The 20,950-nt window shown below is 57.5% G+C and overlaps 5 protein-coding genes across 5 annotated transcripts; 4 read left to right on the plus strand and 1 right to left on the minus strand.

Moving 5' to 3' along the window:
• The first annotated feature begins 1,321 nt into the window (after positions 1 to 1,321).
• Positions 1,322 to 2,682, plus strand: GGS23DRAFT_165351 (ferritin-like domain-containing protein). The gene is made up of 2 exons (XM_051511488.1): positions 1,322 to 1,666; positions 1,747 to 2,682. The coding sequence occupies exons 1-2, from the start codon at positions 1,494 to 1,496 to the stop codon at positions 2,543 to 2,545; spliced, it is 972 nt and encodes a 323-aa protein (XP_051375900.1). The 5' UTR covers positions 1,322 to 1,493; the 3' UTR covers positions 2,546 to 2,682.
• Positions 2,683 to 4,901: 2,219 nt separating this feature from the next.
• Positions 4,902 to 6,414, plus strand: GGS23DRAFT_165416 (Clavaminate synthase-like protein). The gene is made up of 3 exons (XM_051511489.1): positions 4,902 to 5,297; positions 5,361 to 5,427; positions 5,490 to 6,414. Exons 1-3 carry the CDS (start codon positions 5,008 to 5,010, stop codon positions 6,222 to 6,224), a joined length of 1,092 nt encoding a protein of 363 aa, XP_051375901.1. The 5' UTR covers positions 4,902 to 5,007; the 3' UTR covers positions 6,225 to 6,414.
• A 3,932-nt stretch (positions 6,415 to 10,346) lies between these two features.
• Positions 10,347 to 12,984, plus strand: GGS23DRAFT_165448 (glyoxylate/hydroxypyruvate reductase). The gene is made up of 5 exons (XM_051511490.1): positions 10,347 to 10,553; positions 10,823 to 10,870; positions 11,260 to 11,414; positions 11,657 to 12,201; positions 12,538 to 12,984. The coding sequence occupies exons 1-5, from the start codon at positions 10,551 to 10,553 to the stop codon at positions 12,882 to 12,884; spliced, it is 1,098 nt and encodes a 365-aa protein (XP_051375902.1). The 5' UTR covers positions 10,347 to 10,550; the 3' UTR covers positions 12,885 to 12,984.
• Positions 12,985 to 15,100: 2,116 nt separating this feature from the next.
• Positions 15,101 to 19,173, minus strand: GGS23DRAFT_165716 (timeless-domain-containing protein). The gene is made up of 2 exons (XM_051511491.1): positions 16,520 to 19,173; positions 15,101 to 16,431 (listed from the first exon to the last, which is right to left on the minus strand). The coding sequence occupies exons 1-2, from the start codon at positions 18,792 to 18,794 to the stop codon at positions 15,293 to 15,295; spliced, it is 3,414 nt and encodes a 1,137-aa protein (XP_051375903.1). The 5' UTR covers positions 18,795 to 19,173; the 3' UTR covers positions 15,101 to 15,292.
• A 243-nt stretch (positions 19,174 to 19,416) lies between these two features.
• GGS23DRAFT_165740 (3-hydroxyacyl-CoA dehydrogenase) lies at positions 19,417 to 20,842 on the plus strand. The gene is made up of 4 exons (XM_051511492.1): positions 19,417 to 19,462; positions 19,533 to 19,682; positions 19,751 to 19,850; positions 19,907 to 20,842. The coding sequence occupies exons 2-4, from the start codon at positions 19,557 to 19,559 to the stop codon at positions 20,635 to 20,637; spliced, it is 957 nt and encodes a 318-aa protein (XP_051375904.1). The 5' UTR covers positions 19,417 to 19,462; positions 19,533 to 19,556; the 3' UTR covers positions 20,638 to 20,842.
• The last annotated feature ends 108 nt before the right edge of the window (positions 20,843 to 20,950 follow it).

The raw sequence follows: 20,950 nt of genomic DNA on the forward strand, positions 1-20,950 counted from the left end.
GCAAATACACACGCCTGCAACTGATAACGCATACTATACAGATATGCATCTAAAGACACACGTACGGAGAGAGAAGAAGAGAGAGACCCGAAAAGAGAAACAGAGCGCGGATTTGACTTGGTATCGCCAAGCTGCGTCGCAGCATTTGCGCCGGTGCCTCATCGTCATCCAAGCTTAAAGATCCGTCCCGGCTGACCTGCATCCCTCGATTACTACTCCGACGCAGTGCCGCCAGCGCTCCTATTGACGACTGCTGACTATTAACAGCTAGTTCAGGAGCGGGAACATGGCTATCGACGAATCAACCGGCATCACTCAGTCTCCAGTTTCAGAGCTCGGCTGGCGGGCTGTCCGTTAGCTGAAACCGCATCTGAGGCAGACTTGGCTTCGACGAGCCGTCGAAACCCCGTGCGTCAAGCCCCCTTTTCCCTCAGCGCGTTCCCGCGACAAACTGACAGCTACGCAATGCTCAGTACCACGCCGCAAGTACTGCCTCTTCCGGTCCTCTCCCCCGGTCTTCGACCCCTAGTCCTCTCCTCGGCGGCTCTTGGCCCCAAATCCTCTCCTTAACCGAATGAGCGGCGATCCGAGCCCCCCGTCTCCCCCCTCCCCAAGGGCAGTAGAGAGCAGCTTTCATCCTAACCTTAACGGCCTTTTGACCTCTGGTGGATGATGAACCCGGCTCTCATTGGGCCGAGTCAAGCTCTTCCTCTTCTATCTTTGTTTCGTTTCCTCCTCTTCCTCCTCCTCCCTCATCTCATCCCTCCCTCCCCCCCCCTCCTCTTCCTTTCCTCTCCCCCACATCCCTAGGGCCTTGTCCCTAACAGATCCCGAGCGTGCTATGCAATCTAGATTGCCCGGGAGTGTGTTGGGTGACCCCCCCCTTGATTCTCGGAGTCGGAAGCTCGTGGGAAAAGATGGGTACCCTCCCTACGTAGTATGTAGCAAATGAGAACCGCCGGTCCTATTGACAAGGAGCCTCGAGGGGGTGCAGCCCGATGCAGAGGATCGCCCTGCCTACCGCCGGCCTGCCTTCTTTCCGTGACCCGCATGCCTATCACCTCATAATCTGCGGCCAGATGGCAACTTGGTTTTAATGAAGCGTTGTCTCCCGCCATCTCGGTTCTCTCTTTCCTTTCCCTTCCCATCCCGTTAACCAACTATTTCGTGTCCAACTCCGAACTTCAAGCGCTGGTCTGCTTCCCGCGGGATCAACGTCCTTTCACTCTCTTTTCCATTTTCGTTCTCCCGGCCTTTAATTCGTGTAGTAATAACCCCAGCGGGACATTTAGAAGAGAACAGCCAGACTGGTCTTGGTTTCGTTTTTTTATTTAATTCAACCGACGTTCCGTTCCCGGTCACGATATATATCCCCATCCGCTGTCTGTACCATCTGTCGATACCCGGACCCGGACGATACATATAGAAGAAGAACACGACGAGAAGATACCCAGACGAAGATCCACTCTCTCAGATCTAATCAGACCACCAAGATGCCTTCCATCACGAAGACCGTAGGAGTTGTTGTCGGACTGGCGGCCGTGGCCTCCGCCCTGCCGGCCCTACCGAAGCTGACGCCGAAACAAACCCACATCTACAACCTGGCCAAGCGCCAAAACGCGGCGGCCGCCGCTCTCGGTCTCGCGGATGTTGATATCCTGCAATTGTAAGTGCCTACCTGGGTGGACACCCTCAACGGAGACGCGCATATATAGGCGGGGGATCGCTAACCGAATATTCTCCCAGTGCGCTGACGCTCGAGTGGCTCGAGGCGACCTTCTACCAGCAGGGCTTCGCGCTGTTCGGCGACGACCAGTTCCGCGCGCTCGGGCTCAACGACGTGCAGCTGGCAGACCTGAAGGGCATCGGGTCGAGCGAGCTGACGCACGTGGGGCTGCTGCAGAGTGCGATCGCGCAGGCGGGCGTGCAGCCGGTGCAGCCGTGCGAGTACAACTTCGGGTTCACCGACGCGGCGGGCATGGTGGCGACGGCGGCGATCCTCGAGAGCGTCGGCGTGTCGGCGTACCTGGGCGCGGCGCCGCTGGTGTCGGACGGCGGGATCCTGGGCACGGCGGGGTCGATCCTGACGGTGGAGGCGCGGCACCAGTCGTTCATCCGCGTCGCGACGGGCGCGGCCGCGTCGCCGTCGCCGTTCGACACGCCGCTGGGGCCCAAGGCCATCTTCTCGCTCGCCGCGCCCTTCATCACGTCGTGCCCGGCCGGGTCGAACCTCGTGCTGACGGCGTTCCCGACGCTGGCGCTCGTCAGCCCCGCGCCCGCCGCCGGCGTGTCCGCGCTCGCCGCCGGCACCGTCCTCCAGTTCCAGAGCGACGCCGCCGCCGGCGCCACCCACTGCGGCTTCACCAACTCGGCCGCGACCGGCGGCACCGCCTTCGCACCTTTTGATGCTGCCGCCGGCACCTGCGCCCTCCCCCACAACCTCGCCGGCACCGTCTACGTCACCCTCACCAGCGCCGCGCCCATCACCGGCGTCCTGACCGACGACATCACCGTGGCCGGGCCCACGGTCCTGAACCTCAGCTAGATTACCCAAACGGAAACACAAAAAAAAGCCATGAGAAAAAAGATATATATACCTGTTACGTTCGGTAAAAAGCAAGGAGGGGCGTTCTTATCAGAGGGCGAGGCTTTATATTAAGCGGCGGGCATGGAGGGGAGCATGAGGGTGCCACGATGGCTACTGGCTACTGACTACTGGGAGGAGAGTAAAGGCGCAGAAAGAAAAGGGGGGGGGATAGGAGGGAGAGAAGAGGATACCTTTTTTTTTTTTTTTGAACGCTATTCTTTAACAGTCTAAATGACGCATACGTACATTATTCCCCCCCCGAAACCCCGTCGACGCACGGCGCGAAGCTTCTTCTTATCCTGTTATTATTATTACGATAGTAGGCTTTTAATCACGACTCGGGGCGCCTATTATTATTCTTACTATTCTTCCTTGCTTTTTTCCCTTCTCGATATTGTCGTGACTGTTCGTCCTTCTAGTTATGCCTCCTGGTGTTATTGCTGCTCGCGTATGTTGCTGTTCCCTCGTGTGTCGTTGTGTAAGACGGGACGGACGAAGAAAGGCCGAGAGAAGGGCGGGTGCGTGATACCCGATGCCGCATCTCGCTTCGACATAGATGGAGAGGGCCGGACGATTCTGATAAAAACGAAGAGTATAGGACTTGCCTTTTGCTTGACTGCAACTTATGCTAGCTCACTGCCTTTTTGGTGACTCTGGCCTTCGCTTCGCTATGTCTTTCGGTGATCCGCGGCTAAGTCCTAGGTTGTTGTGTATTTTCTAGTAGGTAGGATGGGTTGTTGTGTGATTCGATAAACGGGTACATGGTCATATTAGGCAGACTTCGCGAAGGTGGTGCCGGAAGAGCTCCTGTTGGGCTAGGAAAGCCAAGGGGAAGATCGGATACTTCATCTTCCGAAGTTGGTTCGATGCTTGTGTTATCTTCAGCAAGAGGTATTAGGATACGCACGCTGGCCGCCGTTCCTTCGTTCAGCATACGTTTATTAGCTGGCACAGGCGATGATATGTCGTAGTCTAAGTCTACAGAAGTACAAGACGAGTTGACTTGAAGGCCCTTCTACCTCCCTCCCTCTCATTTGTTTCATATGACAGACTAAGCTAAGAGTCAGGGATGGGGTAAGCACGTGTTTTCTAATACTGGAGCAAGCAAACGAACAGCTTGTACAATTTGGCCAGGTTTTTAGCAGAGACTGACTCGTCCCCGTAACCAGTTTAGAAGTCTGAAAAGAAAATCGTCGAAAGGTGTTGATACATAGAAGGGGTCCTATTTTGTTTAGCTTACTAAAATATAGCCTCAAACTCGACCAACCAAAAGGCATTTATCAACAACCTGGATCGTATGATATTTTCTGTAGGAGCCCTATGAAGCCACGTAACAAGTACCTGATTTCCCCGGCTCTGACGGTATTCTGTGTATTCTACGATCCGCGTGGCAGGGTAAGAGTCCAAAAAGGAAACTAATGTAATCACAGCTGAGACCAACACTTACTATAGACACTCCCCTTCGAAGACGGATATAAGTCATTGTTATTCAACCCATGTCTAGCCGCGGTTGTCACCTAGTTTCGGACTTAAGATAACATGTGCCTGTTTATACCCGATCTCCTTCTCGTCTCGTAGATTCCCATGAGAAGTCTAGAACCTGTAAGCATGAATATCCTATATAGCACCTTGTACGATTGATCAGGATGATCAGCTGAGGGGGACGGGAAGTTGATGATCGTGCCGTATTCATGGCACCTTAGACACCCTCGACGAAGACCTCACCGACTTCAGCATCAAAAGCCCGTAGATAGGGGCCCAGGAATGCGGAGATGGCTGGATAGGCAAACTTGAGATTGTCGCCAAAAGCCCATGCAAGAGGAGGCGCCCCTACACACCCGAACATCCAGGATAGATATCTGCCGTCCTTGGCACCACGTTTAATATAGATGTCGCCTCCTGGCATCTCCTGAAAACCCGACTGGGCGTGATAGATATTCGAGCAGGGACCTGGAATCTGCAGAGAAGGATAGGGTGCGGAGGTCGCACCCAGCCGCCGATCCAGGCACACGCGTCACCGGTTAAACTTGGAGATTAGGGGTTCATACCCTTTTCGATAGCGATAAGATGCCAAGAAGTGGTGTCAAAGCCCACGTCCCCAGAATATGGTCCGGTCCACTGGTACATCGCGGAGGAGGGCGAGTAAATATGCGACATCTGGGAAATGTAGGTGGATAAAAGGCAACGCGGGGGAGGGGAAAGTTGCATTCGATTCCCCGAAGCAGATGGAGGATAGTGCTCCGATAGGATAGCGTCTTCGTCTTCGTCACTGGTCTATAAAGTAGAAGAGTCCGCGAGTCGATGAGCGAGAGGACGAGGGAGTTTCTCGCATCGACATCAGCTAGGCAACACCCAGATAAAGAAAACCGGAACCCTCCCCCCAACACCCTCGTATCGAGCAGCAAGTACGCCTATCCATCATGGGCATCTCAACCGAAGTTCCCCAGACGGTGGAGTGGAACGGGAAGAAGGTCCCGGTCTACCCGATGGAGATCATCGACTTCTCGAAGCTGCTCTCCCAGGAGCCAGCCGAGATCGAGAAGCTCGTCCGCTCCTGCCAGGACGAGGGATACTTTTACCTGGACCTGCGAAATATCGACGGCCGCAGGCTGCTCGAAGACCAGCAGGAGACGTTGAAGCTCATGTACCGTTTCTTTGATGCACCTCTGGAGGCTAAGAACGAGTTTGGGCTTGTTGCTCCGCACCTAGGGTGAGTGGGACAGGGAGGAGACCAGTAGCGAGAAGACTTGTTGTTAACACAGGCGCGAAATAGCTACGAGCCCATCGGCTCCCGAACTGGAGTCCTCGAGAATACCAAGGACGGATACGAGATGATCAAGGTAAGATCTCGACGCATGGTACCGGAAGAACTGCGCTCACCGTTATCCCCCCCGCCGTGCAGGTTTCTCGAGACGAGATCCAGAAGGACAGCCCTCACCTACCGGCGGTCATCAAGAACAGCCCCGACATGAAGGTGCTGGAGAACGCCATAGCCGGTGCCAACATCGCCACAAAGACGATCCTGGCTGCGCTGTCGACGGGCCTGGGGCTCACGGGCGCCGCCCGGTTCGAGAACCTGCACCGCAACGACCGGCCGTCTACCAGCACGTTAGCGATGATGCACTACATCCCGTCGGAGCCGACGGCCAAGAACATCGGCCACCAGAAGCACACGGACATCAGCTCGCTAACGCTGCTCTTCGCCGAGCAGTGGGGCCTCCAGGTGCGGCCACCGGGCGCGAAGGAGTTTGGCTTCGTTGAGCCCAAGGACGGGTGCGCGGTCATCAACGTGGGCGACTCGCTGCGGTTCGCGAGCGGACACACGATGCAGTCCTGCATCCACCGCGTGGTGCCGCTGAACCCCGAGGAGCACCGCTACTCGATCGCGTACTTCCTGCGCGCCGAGAACGACACGTGGTTCACCGACAGCGAGGGCCGCTACATCACGGCCGGCCAGTGGCACGACGAGAAGTTCTTCGCCTTCACGAGCCCGCCCGAGATTCAGGCCCTCGCCCCGAGCTCCATGATCCTCGGCGGCATGACGGAGGAGGAGGAAGAGTCGGTCCAGCCCACCAAGGACGCGCCCAGCCCCGTCGTCGGCGTGACCGAGCTGAAGGAGGCCGTCCAAGCCTACTAGAGATGGGGCTCGTCCTTTCCTCCGCTGCCGCTGGGCCGGAATCAAGGGTAGAGATAGAGCTACAACGGGGGAGAGAATGAAGAAATGGAATACTGACGATCGTTAACTCCGCGTGAGGAGAAAGCCAAGCCCCCCCTCCTCGGGAAAGAAAAGCCCTTCCTCTTCCCACCGACGAATCGGCTGGTATACGGCAGGGATCGCTTCGATCGGTAGACGGGGGAAGGGCGCCGGCATATACCGTACCTTATTGTATTTAGTCCTCCGTATGATGAATTTCACTTGCGCTCACGAGATGACGGACTCCGTCGAGGAATGGATGTGATGCGCCCCTTGGAACGGTCGTAGAATCTCCTAGCAGCGTGTCGCGCCGAAAATGCCCTCAAATGTCCTCACGCGTAGTCAAGGGTTCAGTTGACCAAGAGCCATAAGGGGTCTGGTCTGCCCTGCAGTTGGGCAGGTAGGTAAAATCCGTTGGCAGAGAAGGGGGATGGAGAGGGATGAAGAGAAGACGGGAGGGACGGCCTGTGGATTTATTGAGGTATGCCGGAGTCGACGGATTATGGGTACGCAACCGACCCCGGACAAGTGCATGATATCGCCTTACACCGTGTCTATTACCGCGTCTGAACATATAGGTAGGTAATATGCAGTTATCCGCGCAGATAACTATTGCGCGATCAAATGGCCAACTTGGCACTGCTCTCTCTCCTCTCCTTCTTTCCCTTCTTCTTCTTCGTCCCAACAACCTCTCATCTCCCTCTTTCGCCTCTTCTTCTCGCCAGCTTCCGCTGGGAGAGGCACGCGCACTCCTCTGATGTCAACGCACCCGGCACTTGTGGAAGATCCCGGTAAACGTGAGACTGCTAGTAACGGTATGCGCTAGCTTTCGATCCCGGCGATACTATTAATACCCACAAGACACGCAGCGCGATGACGAATCTCTGCGTCGGGGATCTCTCGCCGAGGCGTTTCCAGATGCGACTCGGGGTAGCAGAGATCGTCGCCCAACGGTTCTCAACAGAGCAGGGTCAGCTGTGGTTGGCTTCCCTCATGCTGGGCGTGAGCATCGCGACAGGCAGATCTCCGGTTGAAAACGTCAACCGCATCACTTGCGCGAACCCTCGTCTTTCTTTATGACTACCAAGCCAACGGCAAACTCGGGGAAGGGGAGACATCCACCTCTCGTGTCTTCTTCTGCCATCGGCGGATGGGCCGTGTCTAGGTCCGTGGGGTTGCTGTCGCAGATCCGCGCCTCCCCTGTCTCATCTCATATTCAGTAACTAGGTTCGGTTGCCATAACACGATCTAGTCGCCGAGAATGCCGTGAGGCGGTCGATGCCCAGGACACATTCAAATATGTCGGGAACTATATCTTCCTCGTAGCTTCTCTGCTTGTAGTCATTTCGAATCATTTCACCTTCGTCCTAATATTTATCCTTCTCTTCGTCTGCTTCTTTTTCTCGCAATTGCTGGTCAATCTGCGCAGTGGTAGTTTTTAACTCCTTTTTTTCTTTCTTTCAAGATGCGGTGTGAATCTCTGGTCATATTAATAGGGGCGTCGGCGGTGCTGGCCGTTACGTCGCAAGGTTTTGAGCCTGCAGCCGTATCTAACCTGCTCGTCTCTTTCGGAAATGTTGTCGCAAATGGGGGAAACGTCCTAGCAAGAGAGGGTGAGCCATCGATGCGCGAGCTACCTTATACCTAGCTGGAACATCTTGTTGTTAACAGTCAGTGAAGTGACCCAGGCGACACCTAGAATCGGAACGCAGAGCCGGGTGCAGGGAACGTCGTTCGCCGTGCTGATGATTGACCTCGACATCCCGACGGACACTCCTCCCCAGACAGGAACGCTGCTCCACTGGTTACAGACTGGCCTTACGCAGAGCTCGACGTCGACAGCGATAAACACGACTACGGGGTCCACGACGGCTTTCCTATTCCAAACTCCGCAAGGACAGGCAGCGTTCGCGCCATACATTGGGCCGTCGCCCCCGGCCAGAATACCGCTATCCCATCGATACACGGAGATATTAGTAAATACGTCTGCCGCTACAGACGAGAACCTAGCTGTTCTCCAAAACGCCGCCTCGACTCGTAGAGGCTTCGATACGCTGGCTGTGCTGACGGAAGCTGGACTGGCGGATAAGGTGCTGGCTGGCAATTTTTTCAACGTGACGAACCCGGGCCCAGTATCGTCCAATTCTTCCACTGGCACCGGCAATGGCTCTGGGGGAACCGCTAATAACACCACGGGAAATGGCTCGGGCACAACACCGACTCAGACTCCGCTGATTCCCACAGCAGGCGCGGCGCAGACAGCAAGCGGAATGCTCCTGGCCATCGCTATGGTTGCCGCGGTATTCGTGACTTTGTAAATGGGATGGGGTTGGAAATGTGACGATAAAACATAACCCTACATCTGTATGTACGAGCGTGCGTGGGTGGAAGGAGAGGGGACGAGACAAGCGGCAGCCCGGGCAACGGGCAACGAGGACGAAATCAAGTAGACTGGCGGCACATGCTTGCCGGCACGAGGCTGTTTTGGAGGTCGACGCGAATCATCGCAAATTATGACCTACACGTATCTATATGTCGAACTCGGTGTTTCTCGGGAACGTGATCAGACGGAGTATCCATCGAAGGCGGGTGGGTTAGTGAGTGGCTACGTCGGAGGAATCCCAAAGCTCTAAGGCTACGCGCACATGAGCTCACCCAGAAACTCTGATGCAACAGTAAGCCGTTTCCTCATGCGGGCAAATAACTAACCCCGTGGATGAGAGGGCCGCTCTATACCGAGATTCCGCGACAGAGACAGGCAGACAGGGAGACGGATACCACTCTTCGCGTGCATCCACACCTTGCTGTCCACATCTACCACAGCACTTCCGGTTCCGTGTTGCGCTTGGGGTCTGGAGCAGGAAAAACTGCCGCGAAGTCTACAGGATTGATGCCGGGACGGCGCAGGCGTGGACCTCTACATATTGCCTTTCATTACCTAGTTGACATGGCCGGACCAATAGCCAGCACCGATGCTATTGTTCCTGGTTGCCGTCTCGCCTTTGTTATCTTGGCAGGCTGTCCGTGTGCCTCCATCTCCAACCGGTCGACGAGCTTTCCCCGCAGCACTTGGGAAACAAGGGGTTCTCGCAAGGCTCTCTCCATCGAACTAGTGGACACGTATACACATACGTTCTTGTCGTTGGCGTGGAGGCTTGCATGTAGTTGGTAGTCAGTCAGCACAGCGCCAGGGAGGCACTCGTATCAGAAGAGCGTTTTTCCAAGAATCTTCCTCCTCTCTGCCTTTTTTTTCGTCTCCTCGTCCTCCCCCTCCTCCCCCCGGTCGGTACTTATACAGCCAGACCCTCTCGGCTTGATCGTATGTGGATCATCAGATAACTCTCGGCTGACGATCGTCGACCTGTGTGGGCGGCGTCTTGGGCTAGTCTACTCCACCGGGGCGAGGGGTATCAAAGGCCTGGGACGCTTACCGAAACATCTCCGAGCGTGTCCGGCGGGCTTCCGAGTCCCCCTGAAGCCCAAGGTTCGGGAGATGGCACAGGCGGGTAAGACAAGCCCGTCCCATCTACGAGGCCCGGGGTGATACACGCTCGGGAAATGCGAGAGGGAGGGATGCTGGCTACTAATTATCGCTTCCGGCGTGGCTTAACCTGCGTCCAGATGCTACTCCCCCTCATCCCAGCCGACCGACATGGCCGGCCGCCTCTGTCTCTCCGCCCCTCCCTCCAACCGCGGATGGGGACGAAGCATCGCTTGGACGATGGCGTTAAACGCCCCCCCCTCCCCCTAGCCGTCGCCTCGCGCCGCTCATACAAGCAGCTACACCGAAGAGGCCGGCAAACACGACGGCGCACCGAAGATCATTGGTCAATGGGCGGACTCTCATCTGCCTCTGGTTAGCTCTGCGTGTCCGAGACTGCAGCTAAGACATTCCCCGACTGTGTCTACGACCCCTCCCGCTCCCCGAGCTGCTTGTGCGTGCGCTTTGTCGAACTACCACGGGCGAAAGATGCCGTTACGGTTCTGCCGTCTGACCTTTGTCCTGCGCGCGGGGGCTGGGCTCGATCCATAAATGGTCGAATATCCCCGCCATTGTAGCTCTTCTCCTCCGTCTGTGTTTCTCCCCGATCATCTTGCTCTCATACTCGCGTGGTAAAGTGCTCCCGGTCGTCTTCTAGTGAACCTAGAGTGATTCGTCGTCCCGGATTGCCATCATAGCCGACACCTAGTCCTTCCTCATCCTCGTCATCCCATACACACACGCGCCTGATTAGGCTGATTAGGCATTACCATCTAGCCAACTTCAAAATGGTATGACTCGCTCGCCGCATCCCCTTCCTGCTACCTGCCCTCTTCTCCCCCCGACGCAGACCAGACGGCCTTGTCTATCATTACGATAGTTCGCTCTGTTGGTAGTGAATGCGCGGCCTGGCTGGCCGCCACGCGCCGGTCTGACGTCATACGCAAGCCCGGGCGCTATCCGGGGGGGCGGTGGTGATCTGCGCTTCTGTTCGACTCGCCTTCGTACACCGCAAGTTCCCCCGCTTTGGCACGCCTGCTAACTGCTATATCGTCAACAGGTTAAGGTTCTGCTCGTCCTCTACGACGGTGGCCAGCACGCCAAAGACGTAAGTTACGAAGGGTTCTCGGGCTTCTCCCCGCGATTTCCAACTTGATTTGCTGCCTTCACTGCTGTCCTGTATCCTCTTCTTCTGCCTCTGGCTCTGCCGTCTCCCCCGCAGAGGCTGGGTTCTCGGTATATGCAGGTTAGCCATCCAATGCGAGCGGCCTGGGACGCAATTGGTTGAAGCGGGCATGCAATGGTCTGGATCTGGTAGCTGTACGTGTGCGGCAGATGTGAAGAGCGGAAAGAAAAGGAGAGGGGGGAAAGGGATTTTTGGGGGGGAAGCAGATCGTGTGGGGTATTGGGGGCACGTCGCGATTCACGCTCACACGACTATCCCTTTTTTTTCTTCCGGCATGGACTAACGGATCCTTCTCTTCTGCCCAATTATAGGTTCCCGAGCTGCTGGGAACGACGGAGAACGAGCTGGGCATCCGAAAGTGGCTCGAGGACCAAGGCCACACCCTCGTCACCACCTCCGACAAGGAGGGCGAGGACTCCACCTTCGACAAGGAACTCGTCGATGCTGAGATCATCATTACTACTCCGTATGTGTGGCCCCATTCTGCTACGCCTCACATCCCGTCCGGCCCTCCCTCTTCTTAGCAATGTAACCAAAAGATCCTATTAGGCTCAAGTGGGAGCGAGGAGGTGAGGGGGCGAGAGGAGAGAGGAGGAAACCAAGACTAAGGAGTACCACTATATCACCGCCGCTACCACCACTACCGCTGCTTCTACTCCAACTACCGCCTGCTGCTAGCCCCGGCTGGAGAGACTAACGTGACGATAGCTTCCACCCCGGCTACCTGACTGCTGAGCGGCTAGCCAAGGCTAAGAAGCTGAAGCTCGCCGTCACGGCCGGCATCGGCTCGGATCATGTCGACCTCAACGCGGCTAACAAGACCAACGGCGGTATCACTGTCGCCGAGGTGACCGGCTCAAACGTGGTGTCGGTAGCAGAGCACGTGGTCATGACGATCCTGGTGCTGGTGCGTAACTTCGTGCCGGCGCACGAGATGATCCAGGCGGGCGAGTGGGAGGTGGCCGCGGCGGCCAAGGACGAGTACGACCTCGAGGGCAAGGTCGTCGGCACCGTCGCCGTCGGCCGCATCGGCGAGCGCGTGCTACGTCGCCTCAAGCCCTTCGACTGCAAGGAGCTGCTCTACTACGACTACCAGCCCCTGCACCCGGACGCCGAGAAGGAGATCGGCTGCCGACGGGTCGACACGCTCGAGGAGCTGCTCGCCCAGTCGGACGTCGTCACCATCAACTGCCCGCTGCACGAGAAGACGCGCGGCCTGTTCAACAAGGAACTCATCGCAAAGATGAAGCCTGGTGAGTTGCCAGCTCTGACCTACCTGACCTTGCCTGCCTACCTCCTATGATACATGTGTGCATGTATACAACCCACCCATACATCGGCCCCCCCCCCCTCATCGATCACGTACATACATACACGTACATACGCATGCATGCGTGTGTGCACACATGAACACACACAGGCACACGCATACGTACACACACACATATATATATGTGTGTGTGTGTGGTATATGTATATATACGCGTGCATACCTACCCACATGCCCACACCGTCCATGACTCGTCACCCTAGCGCTTGTTTCTTTCTTGGGAGACTGAACTGACCGGCGCGCTTCTCGCCAACGACAGGCTCGTGGCTTGTGAACACGGCGCGTGGCGCGATCGTGGTGAAGGAGGACGTGGCGGAGGCGCTCAAGTCGGGCCACCTCCGGGGATACGGCGGTGACGTGTGGTTCCCGCAGCCGGCGCCGCAGGACCACCCGCTGCGGTACGCCAAGAACCCGTTCGGCGGCGGCAACGCGATGGTGCCGCACATGTCGGGCACGTCGATCGACGCGCAGAAGCGGTACGCCGCCGGCACCAAGGCCATCCTCGACAGCTACCTGTCGGGCCGCCACGACTACCGGCCCGAGGACCTCATCGTCAAGGACGGCGACTACGTCACCAGGTCCTACGGCCAGCGGAAGAAGGATTAGGGGGCGAGCGCGCCGAGGCTGGGCTGGTAGGAGGGGAGGAGAGGAGGAGGAGCACGTGAGGGCGACCCGGGACGTAGGTACGTGCGCGAGTAGGAGCAAGCTTGCGTAGGTATAGTGGTGGTCGGTCGGCCGCACTGCGCGGATTAGTGGATCATGTTACGATATGAAATACGACGATGGAATAATGAGCGGACCTTCGGATGGTAGCCGGGACTCTTTTGTTTATATGGGCGATCAGTATACCAAGTCCTTTTGCTTGGACCACGGCTCCCTCCCCCCCAAGGGCGCTGTGGCGTAACTGCCTCCATCTCCTATATGCATATAGCAACACGCCAAAATTGCAACCACGGCAGAGTGTGTTGCTGAAGAGACAAACGACGGTGACAGGGAGTTGTAATGGCAGTAACACCTAACCGCACATCTATTAGCCTAGGCGCCCACCTTTGAGAGAAGGGAGGGATGGATGTACATAAATCCCAACCGACCATGTGAGACTCGCCGTCTCGTGGACCGCGCCACAGCCTCTGGGAACAAAGGGATACCTCCCCGGGCCGATGTATGACGCTTACTGCCACGTCTGCAATGTGTGTGATGTCGACATGGCTCACCTACCTCTCCACCTGCAGCCCAGCGACGGCGCCGTACCCAAGATTTACGTCCCTCATACCGAAACAGGGCGTAATCCTGGGCTAGCTTCCAACCCGCCTCACTCCCGATCTCCGCGGAACTACAGCGAACATACCGGTGCCCGGTGACGTCTTTCTTACTCGATGGGTGTATGACGGATCTCGTCGTCAGAGACGCCGCCTCAATCTGGCGGCAGCTAGCGAGCCACTCGTCCGCCCGCCCTCCAGCTGGGCTGAGGAGAGCCATGCCCCCGCCCGCTGTCCCTCTCCGCTACGTCATTTGTCTGTGCCCGTGTCTGTGCCCGTCTGTGCCCGGCCCGTCTCCGCCTCTGACTCTGCACCCCCTCGGTGCTCCCCAGGTGGAAGTTGTCTAGCTCCCTCAAACGCACGCTGTCTTCTCCGGCCGAGGCGTAAGAGCAGCACGACCTGCTACGTAGGCAGGTAGTAGCAGCCAGGCACGGGGCGCACCCGGGCCGTTGTTGGATATATAAAGGGGCTTCTTCTCGCACCTTGATGGCCGACTCAGCTCCTCAGCAGCATTGTCCCCGATTCGACCAGCACCGGCCAATAGCAGTCAGCTCACCGGCGATTGCAACATACTCGCTCTCCATCGCAACCGTCGGGAACTAGTTACCCCCTCGGCCCGTTGTCTCGCAACACAATTACGCGATAATCAGCGCCTATATTCCTACCTACCTACCTATCTACCTACCTCCTTTGTTAACTCTTCCTCCGCCATGGCCTGCAACTGCAACTCCTCCGGCTCCTGCAGCTGTGCCTCCAGCGGCGCGTGCAACTGCCAGAACAACTGCGGCTGCGCCAACTGCCCCGTAAGCCGACCCCGATCCGCCGCCGTGTTGTTCTCTTCTTCTTCTTCTCCTCTTCCTCCCACTTTCTCATCCTCGCCGCCCTGCTAACCTCGTAACCCGCCCGCGAGCAGAAGAAATAAACCGGCCGACTCTCCGGAGCGCGCCCCCGTCCCGCCCGCTCCTACACGCCTCCTCCGTCCATCGCGAGGTCAGCCCCCGACACGCAGCCGCAGAATGCAGCAAACCCGCCTTGCGCTGGGGGGCGGGGACGGGGGGGCGCACGCACGCGGACCGGTAGGGCCGGCGGGACGTGGGGGTCCCCTGCTGCGACGGCCGTCGCTTTCTCTTCTCTCTTTTCACTCGTTCGCTGTACATAGTTCGCCCGCATCCCCCCCCGGGGGATAGGGGGGGGCCCGGCGAGGCAGATAGATAACATCCAACTTGCTAATCGGAGTCGCTCATTAAATTTTTGATCTGCGGACTGATGTCTGGGGAGACTATGCGCGCGTTTGTGTGACTGACCTGAAGGGGGGAGTAGCTAGGCTACAGAGAGCGTCGACGTGGTAACAGGAAACGATGGCCCCTTTGACTCTGCACCGGTAGAGGCTAGATCGCGAACCCAGAAAGTGCCGCCTACTCTACATATCTTGCGTGCTCGGCCAAGCATTAGCATAGGCTTCGCACGGGAGCACAAGGGAGATACATCACTCGTAATAGGAGCCAGCAGTCGTAAAACTAGGCATTATCTATAGGTATCTAGACATGCCCATAGACACGCACCACATGCCCGTCCCATCGACCGATCCGTCCACTCGCCCGCGCACAGCGCACGTACACGCAGCCCCCGTATCCGCCCAGCCCAGAGCAAGAGACACCCAACCAAAACGCCCGCGTGTACCTTCTCGCGTGCTCGCGTCCAGGCGAGAGAGAGAGCCGGAGAACCCAGGCCGAGACCTGCCTGCCGACTGTCCGGCTACTCCTCGTCGTCGCTGCTGTCGACCAGGAACCCGGCGGGGGCCCGGCGCCGCGGCGCCCGCGTCTGCGAGGCCGGCGCGTCCTGCATGTCGGCGTCCTCGGCTGCGCCGTCGTCGCCCGCGGGCTGCGGCTGGCGCTCCGTCGTAGCGGTGGCCGTAGTCGTAGTCGTAGTCGTAGTCGTAGTCGTAGTCGAGGCGGCAGACGGCTCCCGCGACAGGCGCCGCCTCTTGGCGCCGGCCGCCGAGCTCGCGTGCGGGCTCGACCGCGTGTCCGTGTCTTCTCCCCCTTCTTCTTGTTCTTCTCCCTCCTCGTCTCCCTCCGACCCGTCCGCGCGCACCCCAGCATCTCCGCCCCCCTCGTCGTCCGACTCCGGCGGCAGGATCAGGTCGTCGTCGTTGTCGCTCTCGTCGTCCGACGCCAGCGCCTGCGCCGCCTTGCGCTTCCTCCCGTTCTCCTCCTTCCCCTTCCCCTTTCCCTTGTCCTCCGCCTCGGCGACCGCTCCCGCCGCCGCCGCCGCTCGCTGCCGCGCCCGGATGCGCTCCTCGTTCGCGAAGAACTCGGCCCACCGCGTCCCGTCCTCGTCGTCCGACTCGTCGTCGCTCGCGTGCACGTACAGCTCGCTCTTGAACCGCCGCGCCTTCGCCCTCTCGCGCTCCCGCCGTAGTCTCGCCTTCTCCTTAAGTTGCTCCTCCGTCAGCGCTGGCTCCTCTCCGTCCTCGCTCTCGTCGTCGCGCCTTCGTCGTCGTGCCTTGGGCTTGTCCTGGGTCCCGTCCGCTACCTTGCGCGCCGTCGGCCCCCCCGCCGGGAACAGGATATCGTCGTCGTCTGCGTCGTCATCGTCGTCGTCGTCGTCGTCGAACACCGCCTTCTTCTTTCGCGGCGCCGCCTTCCGCCGCAGCTGGTCCTCCGCGAGCCGCCCGTCCTCGAACGACGGCGGCTCGAACTCGGCCCGCGCGATGAGGTCGAGCGACGCCTGCGCGTCGTCGGCCGTCACGTGCGGCGGCAGGATCCAGGCCGACTCCGGCGTCTCGTCGACGCCCGGCGCGAGCCGCTCCATGCCCACGAGCTTCATGAGCAGCCGGAGGTGCGAGTTCTTGAACATGGCTATCCGTCGCGCGTCGCTATCTGGACGTATTGCTATATAGGGAGGGAGGACTACTGGTTAGGTACGAACTCGAAACTAGATGGCGACTGGATGAGGGGCGGAAGGGGGGGCAAAACCTACAAATGGCCGGGGGATCTCTCCTGGGAGCATTCTCCTCCGGCTGCTGCTGCTCGCCTTCCTTCTCGGCTCCCTCTACGGAGGGTATGGCCTTCTCCGCTGCTTCCCACGCCCTCCGTTCGCTTTCGGCGGCGGACAGCTGGCCTTTCACCCAGTTAACGTGGTCCGCCAGGTTCTTGTCCAGCAAGACGCTAACGGCGATTGCGATCTGCTGGTCCCGCTCGAGGATATTCCGGAATTCCAGCTCGGCCGCCGGCTTAGATTGCGCCGTCGAGAGGGTCTGCTTATCGTATCCGTATTCGAGGTAATTTGCCGTCGTGTTGGTCTTCGAGAACAGCATCTCGATGATCAGCTGGGGCCGCTCCTCGATCTTGCGGATGCACTTCTTCAGTATCTGCTTCACCAGCTCTTCCCATTCCTTATACATCGGCGACCCCTTGTCGAGGGGCTCGTGGCCTTTTATCATGCCGTATAACAAGTGTATGATGTCGATCCGGAAGAGCATCACGCTCTTGTCCAGCTTAAAGGCTACGCGGTAAAAATAGCGATGGGCACGCTTCAGCTGAGAGTCATTCAGGTCCTGGTAATGCTTCGTGAAGTGCACGAATGTGTCTACGACGCCCTGGGGGACAAAGCGGCCCATGAAGCGATTGAAGTCAAACTTCCGCTCGCTGGAGGTTCGCTCCGCATTCGCCTGGTCATTCTCAGAATCGTCGACTTCTTCCTCTACTACAGGGTTCTCCTCGCCCTCCGCAACAGCTTTAGCAGCCTTCTTCTTCTTCCGGACCCGACGTCGTGACCGGACCTGCATGTCGACGTTCTGCTTCGAGTACGCTTCTAGAACGCGCAGGTATGTGTGCGTAAGCTCCGTGCAGGCGTCGAGATACTCAAAGCCTTGATCCTTGTAATCCCTAGCGATGCTCGCGACCCTATCGTGGGTCTCTTCCTCGTAGAAAATACGGCTGAGAATGTTCTCAGCAATCTCTTCGTCTTCCTCGTTCCCCGACTCAGACATCTCCTGGACCGTTAGGAGAATTTGCGTGAAACATCGCATGGCTGCGCATAATTCGTGCCAGCGCTTATTTTCTAGTGAGTCGGCAATGGCCCTGTTTAATGTGATGAACGTCTGCTGGTCGAGCACACCGGCGACGAGGTTGAAAGAGCTAACGTCTTGGGCATCGGTCGACTTGCGGCCCTTTGCAGCCTTCCTTCGAGCTCGTTCGGCTTCTAAAAACCACGCTACTAAATAGAAGAATTGTCGGGCATGGTATTCGAAGACGTAGTCTTTTTGGTCGTCGAGCTTCTTCCGGACATGTTGAAAGAGGGGGTTGAAGCCAGAGTCGAGGAAGTCTTCTACAAAGTTCTTCAGCTGCTTCCGCGCCCTAGAATTCAACGATACTGGGAGCCCAAGATCCAGTAGTTCCTTGCCGTCCTTTCTAGGTCTCCGCGGGGGTCTATACACCTTGCTGCTGTCCATCTTCCGCTGTCTCGTGGCAGAATCAAGTAAAGCATCCTGGCCGCTGACGGTGGAAACCTTGCCATCACCTCGATCGACCCAGATCATGGTTCCCCAGCGATTGTGGCGCGAGGGAGCTTTCCGATTGTAAGGGCGGTGCATCGCGGCTTCTTTGTTCATCATAGCCGCCAACTCGTCCGACTTCGCCTTGCCAAGCTCCTTGTCGTCCATAAACAGCTTCGATATGTCGACGCGCTTGACTAGGTGAAATATGATCTCCATCACAATGACGCCTTCTTGATTGAAGTCCTCCCCCATGTTGGAGGCCAGGGCCAGAAGGGCGAGGAGAATATCTTGGTAAGAAAAGGCATCAATTAAAGCCGAGCGCGATATCTGCGATTCGTCGCCATCGTACTGGACGCCCGGGGGTGGTGAGATCATGGCTATGTTTCGGAGGAACAGGAGGACAAGCTTGATTATACTCTCGTCGCGCGTTGATCGTTCGCTGCGAGACAGGGCTATGGAGGGCAAGGCAACCCGTACGGCAGTACGGAGGATCTCGGCCGCATCGAAGTTGATAATGGCACGCTTGTACCCGAATTGGGCGAGCTGCAGTACGGGGAGGTGTCGGTGGTGGTTGATGGTCATCTGGTCGGGGTCTCGTTCCAACGGCCAGGTTAACGGTACCATGATCTCGAAGCAGGCCAGGGCAGCCCTCGCCTTGAACCTATTGTCGGTGGCATTCTCGGGCCAGGAGGCGATGATGTGTAGCAGGTCCCCGTCGATGAGATTTGCTTCGGCTAAGCATCGCGCGACGTCCATCCGATTCGTTTTCTCGTCGTAGAAGCGGATCCATTTTTTGATATCTCGCAAGACCTCGAGGGCAGAGTCTCCGAGCACATATCGTCCGTCGTCGTCGGCGCTAAAACCACCAAGCTACAAGGTCGCGGTCAGCGCATAGCTCTCGAACGGAGGAGAAGGCCGGCAAGAAACTACTACTAACAGCTGAGACGAGACTGTTGATGTGCGCACGAACTTCGGGATGCACCACGTCAGTAGTGCCTTCTGACTGATCCATGATGGCGGCGAGGTATTGCCTCTCCCTGTCGAATTTCTGCCCGCGGTTCAGTCTAGGGAGATCATGAGTGCGAATAGTAGGGATTGGAGTGCCTCTAGAAATTGAAAACGCGTCACGCCCGCCCGGACGCGTGTCAATTAACTGATCCGCCGACTGGGGTGGGTACATTGGTACTTTTATACCTAGGTACCTGGGTACAGCTGTGTCGCAGACCTATGACGTAGATAGGTAGATGAATTACATAATCTTCTCCCCCCACCAACATCCTCCCCCACCTCTTACCTTAGCAGGATCTCCTGTCCTAGTCCTTCTTATCGATAACGCAGCTTTCCAAGCCCCTGCGGATATCTGTAACCCGAGGCTATCCGGTAATTGCCCGGCCTCCTTCGCAACGCTCAGCCCCGTAACACATGTAGGTGGACAGGCATACCTATTTTGTCTTACATCTCGTTAGTTTTCTCATCTCTCGAGTGGTCGTGTAGCCTTCGTAATACTTATACGTCCCCATGGCAAGTTCGATCTTGAGGAGCAGAGCGCTTCCGCTCACCCGCCAAATAAGACACTTCAACTCTAGTCCTGCTCACTATGCAGCAGAGGTAAAGAAGCTAGGTGTCCTGGGCGCCGGCCAAATGGTAAACAGCCTCTTTCACATGCCATCCGAGATAGCTGATTGCTCACATAACCAAATCGCCTCCTTCAGGGCTTGGGCATTGCCTTGGTGGCCGCCCGAAAAGCCGGTGTCTCCGTCACGCTGGTTGACTCGTCACAATCTTCCTTGGATAAGGGCATCTCCTTCGCGGGTCCGTTTCTCTTTCTAGTCTTTGGTCGACGTCACGGCATGCTCACCGGCACGCAGAGAAACTCCTATCCAAAGATGTCTCCAAGTCGCGGATCACGCAGGAGCAGGCCGACAAGGCGAGGTCTCTGCTCTCGCCTACGACCTCGGTGGAAGACCTGTCGGAGGTCGACTTCGTGATTGAGGCGGTGCCCGAAATTCCGCAGCTCAAGTTCGACATCTTCGCGCGGCTGGCCGAGGTCTGCCCGAAACACGCGATCCTCGCGACCAACACGTCGTCCATCTCGATCACCAAGATCGCCGCGGCGACGACTAAGGACCCGAAGGACACGTCGGCGAGTTCGCGTGTCGTGTCGACTCACTTCATGAACCCCGTGCCCGTGCAAAAGGGCGTGGAGATCATCAGCGGCCTGCAGACGAGCCCCGAGACGCTCGACACCGCTATCGCCTTCTGCAAGGCCATGCAAAAGATCCCCTCCGTATCCGGCGACTCTCCCGGTTTCCTAGCAAACCGTATCCTCATGCCGTATATCAACGAGGCCGTCATATGCCTCGAGACCGGCGTCGGCAAGCGCGACGACATCGACGCCATCATGAAGAACGGCACCAACGTGCCCATGGGCCCGCTGCAGCTCGCCGATTTCATCGGCCTCGACACGTGCCTAGCTATCATGAAGGTACTGCATCAAGAAACAGGCGACTCCAAGTACCGGCCGAGCGTGCTGCTCGCCAAGATGGTCGACGCCGGTTGGCTAGGGAAGAAGAGCGGCAAGGGGTTCTACGATTACTAGACGCGGTACATGTGTAAGTAGTTTCTATCGCCATTGGAATGTATCTATGAACCGACTGCCCATGGCATCTACCGTCATGGTAGGCTCATTTTAAAAGTGTGTGATCCACGGCTGTATCATATCAGTACCTACGGAGTAAGTCAAGAGGAATGAGGGCGGTCAATGAATAAAAAGGTGCGTCGGTACGACAAACCGGGACGTATGGGTTGCTTCTCAACTCAACACCAGCTTTGATAAATAGTTTATCTATCATCTGTACGCTCGCCTATATGTGTCACCGGCATCAACAGGGGGTCCGGCCACAATCGGTAGG

This window comes from Durotheca rogersii (genome assembly GCF_024521655.1).
Source record: "Durotheca rogersii strain YMJ 92031201 chromosome Unknown GGS23scaffold_2, whole genome shotgun sequence".
Lineage (NCBI taxonomy): Eukaryota > Fungi > Ascomycota > Sordariomycetes > Xylariales > Xylariaceae > Durotheca > Durotheca rogersii.

Excerpts from the sequence above, each read along its gene's own strand:
- GGS23DRAFT_165351 (XM_051511488.1), top strand. The coding sequence starts at position 1,494 with ATGCCTTCCATCACGAAGACCGTAGGAGTTGTTGTCGGACTGGCGGCC. Across the intron at positions 1,667-1,746 it reads GATGTTGATATCCTGCAATT|TGCGCTGACGCTCGAGTGGC; the intron begins GTAAGTGCCTAC and ends ATATTCTCCCAG.
- GGS23DRAFT_165416 (XM_051511489.1), top strand. The coding sequence starts at position 5,008 with ATGGGCATCTCAACCGAAGTTCCCCAGACGGTGGAGTGGAACGGGAAG. Across the intron at positions 5,298-5,360 it reads CTTGTTGCTCCGCACCTAGG|CTACGAGCCCATCGGCTCCC; the intron begins GTGAGTGGGACA and ends GGCGCGAAATAG. Across the intron at positions 5,428-5,489 it reads ACGGATACGAGATGATCAAG|GTTTCTCGAGACGAGATCCA; the intron begins GTAAGATCTCGA and ends CCCGCCGTGCAG.
- GGS23DRAFT_165448 (XM_051511490.1), top strand. Across the intron at positions 10,871-11,259 it reads GTGGCCAGCACGCCAAAGAC|GTTCCCGAGCTGCTGGGAAC; the intron begins GTAAGTTACGAA and ends GCCCAATTATAG. Across the intron at positions 11,415-11,656 it reads GAGATCATCATTACTACTCC|CTTCCACCCCGGCTACCTGA; the intron begins GTATGTGTGGCC and ends ACGTGACGATAG.
- GGS23DRAFT_165716 (XM_051511491.1), bottom strand. The coding sequence starts at position 18,794 with ATGGACGTCGCGCGATGCTTAGCCGAAGCAAATCTCATCGACGGGGAC. Across the intron at positions 16,432-16,519 it reads GAGAGATCCCCCGGCCATTT|CAATACGTCCAGATAGCGAC; the intron begins GTAGGTTTTGCC and ends CTCCCTATATAG.
- GGS23DRAFT_165740 (XM_051511492.1), top strand. The coding sequence starts at position 19,557 with ATGGCAAGTTCGATCTTGAGGAGCAGAGCGCTTCCGCTCACCCGCCAA. Across the intron at positions 19,683-19,750 it reads TCCTGGGCGCCGGCCAAATG|GGCTTGGGCATTGCCTTGGT; the intron begins GTAAACAGCCTC and ends CGCCTCCTTCAG. Across the intron at positions 19,851-19,906 it reads TAAGGGCATCTCCTTCGCGG|AGAAACTCCTATCCAAAGAT; the intron begins GTCCGTTTCTCT and ends ACCGGCACGCAG.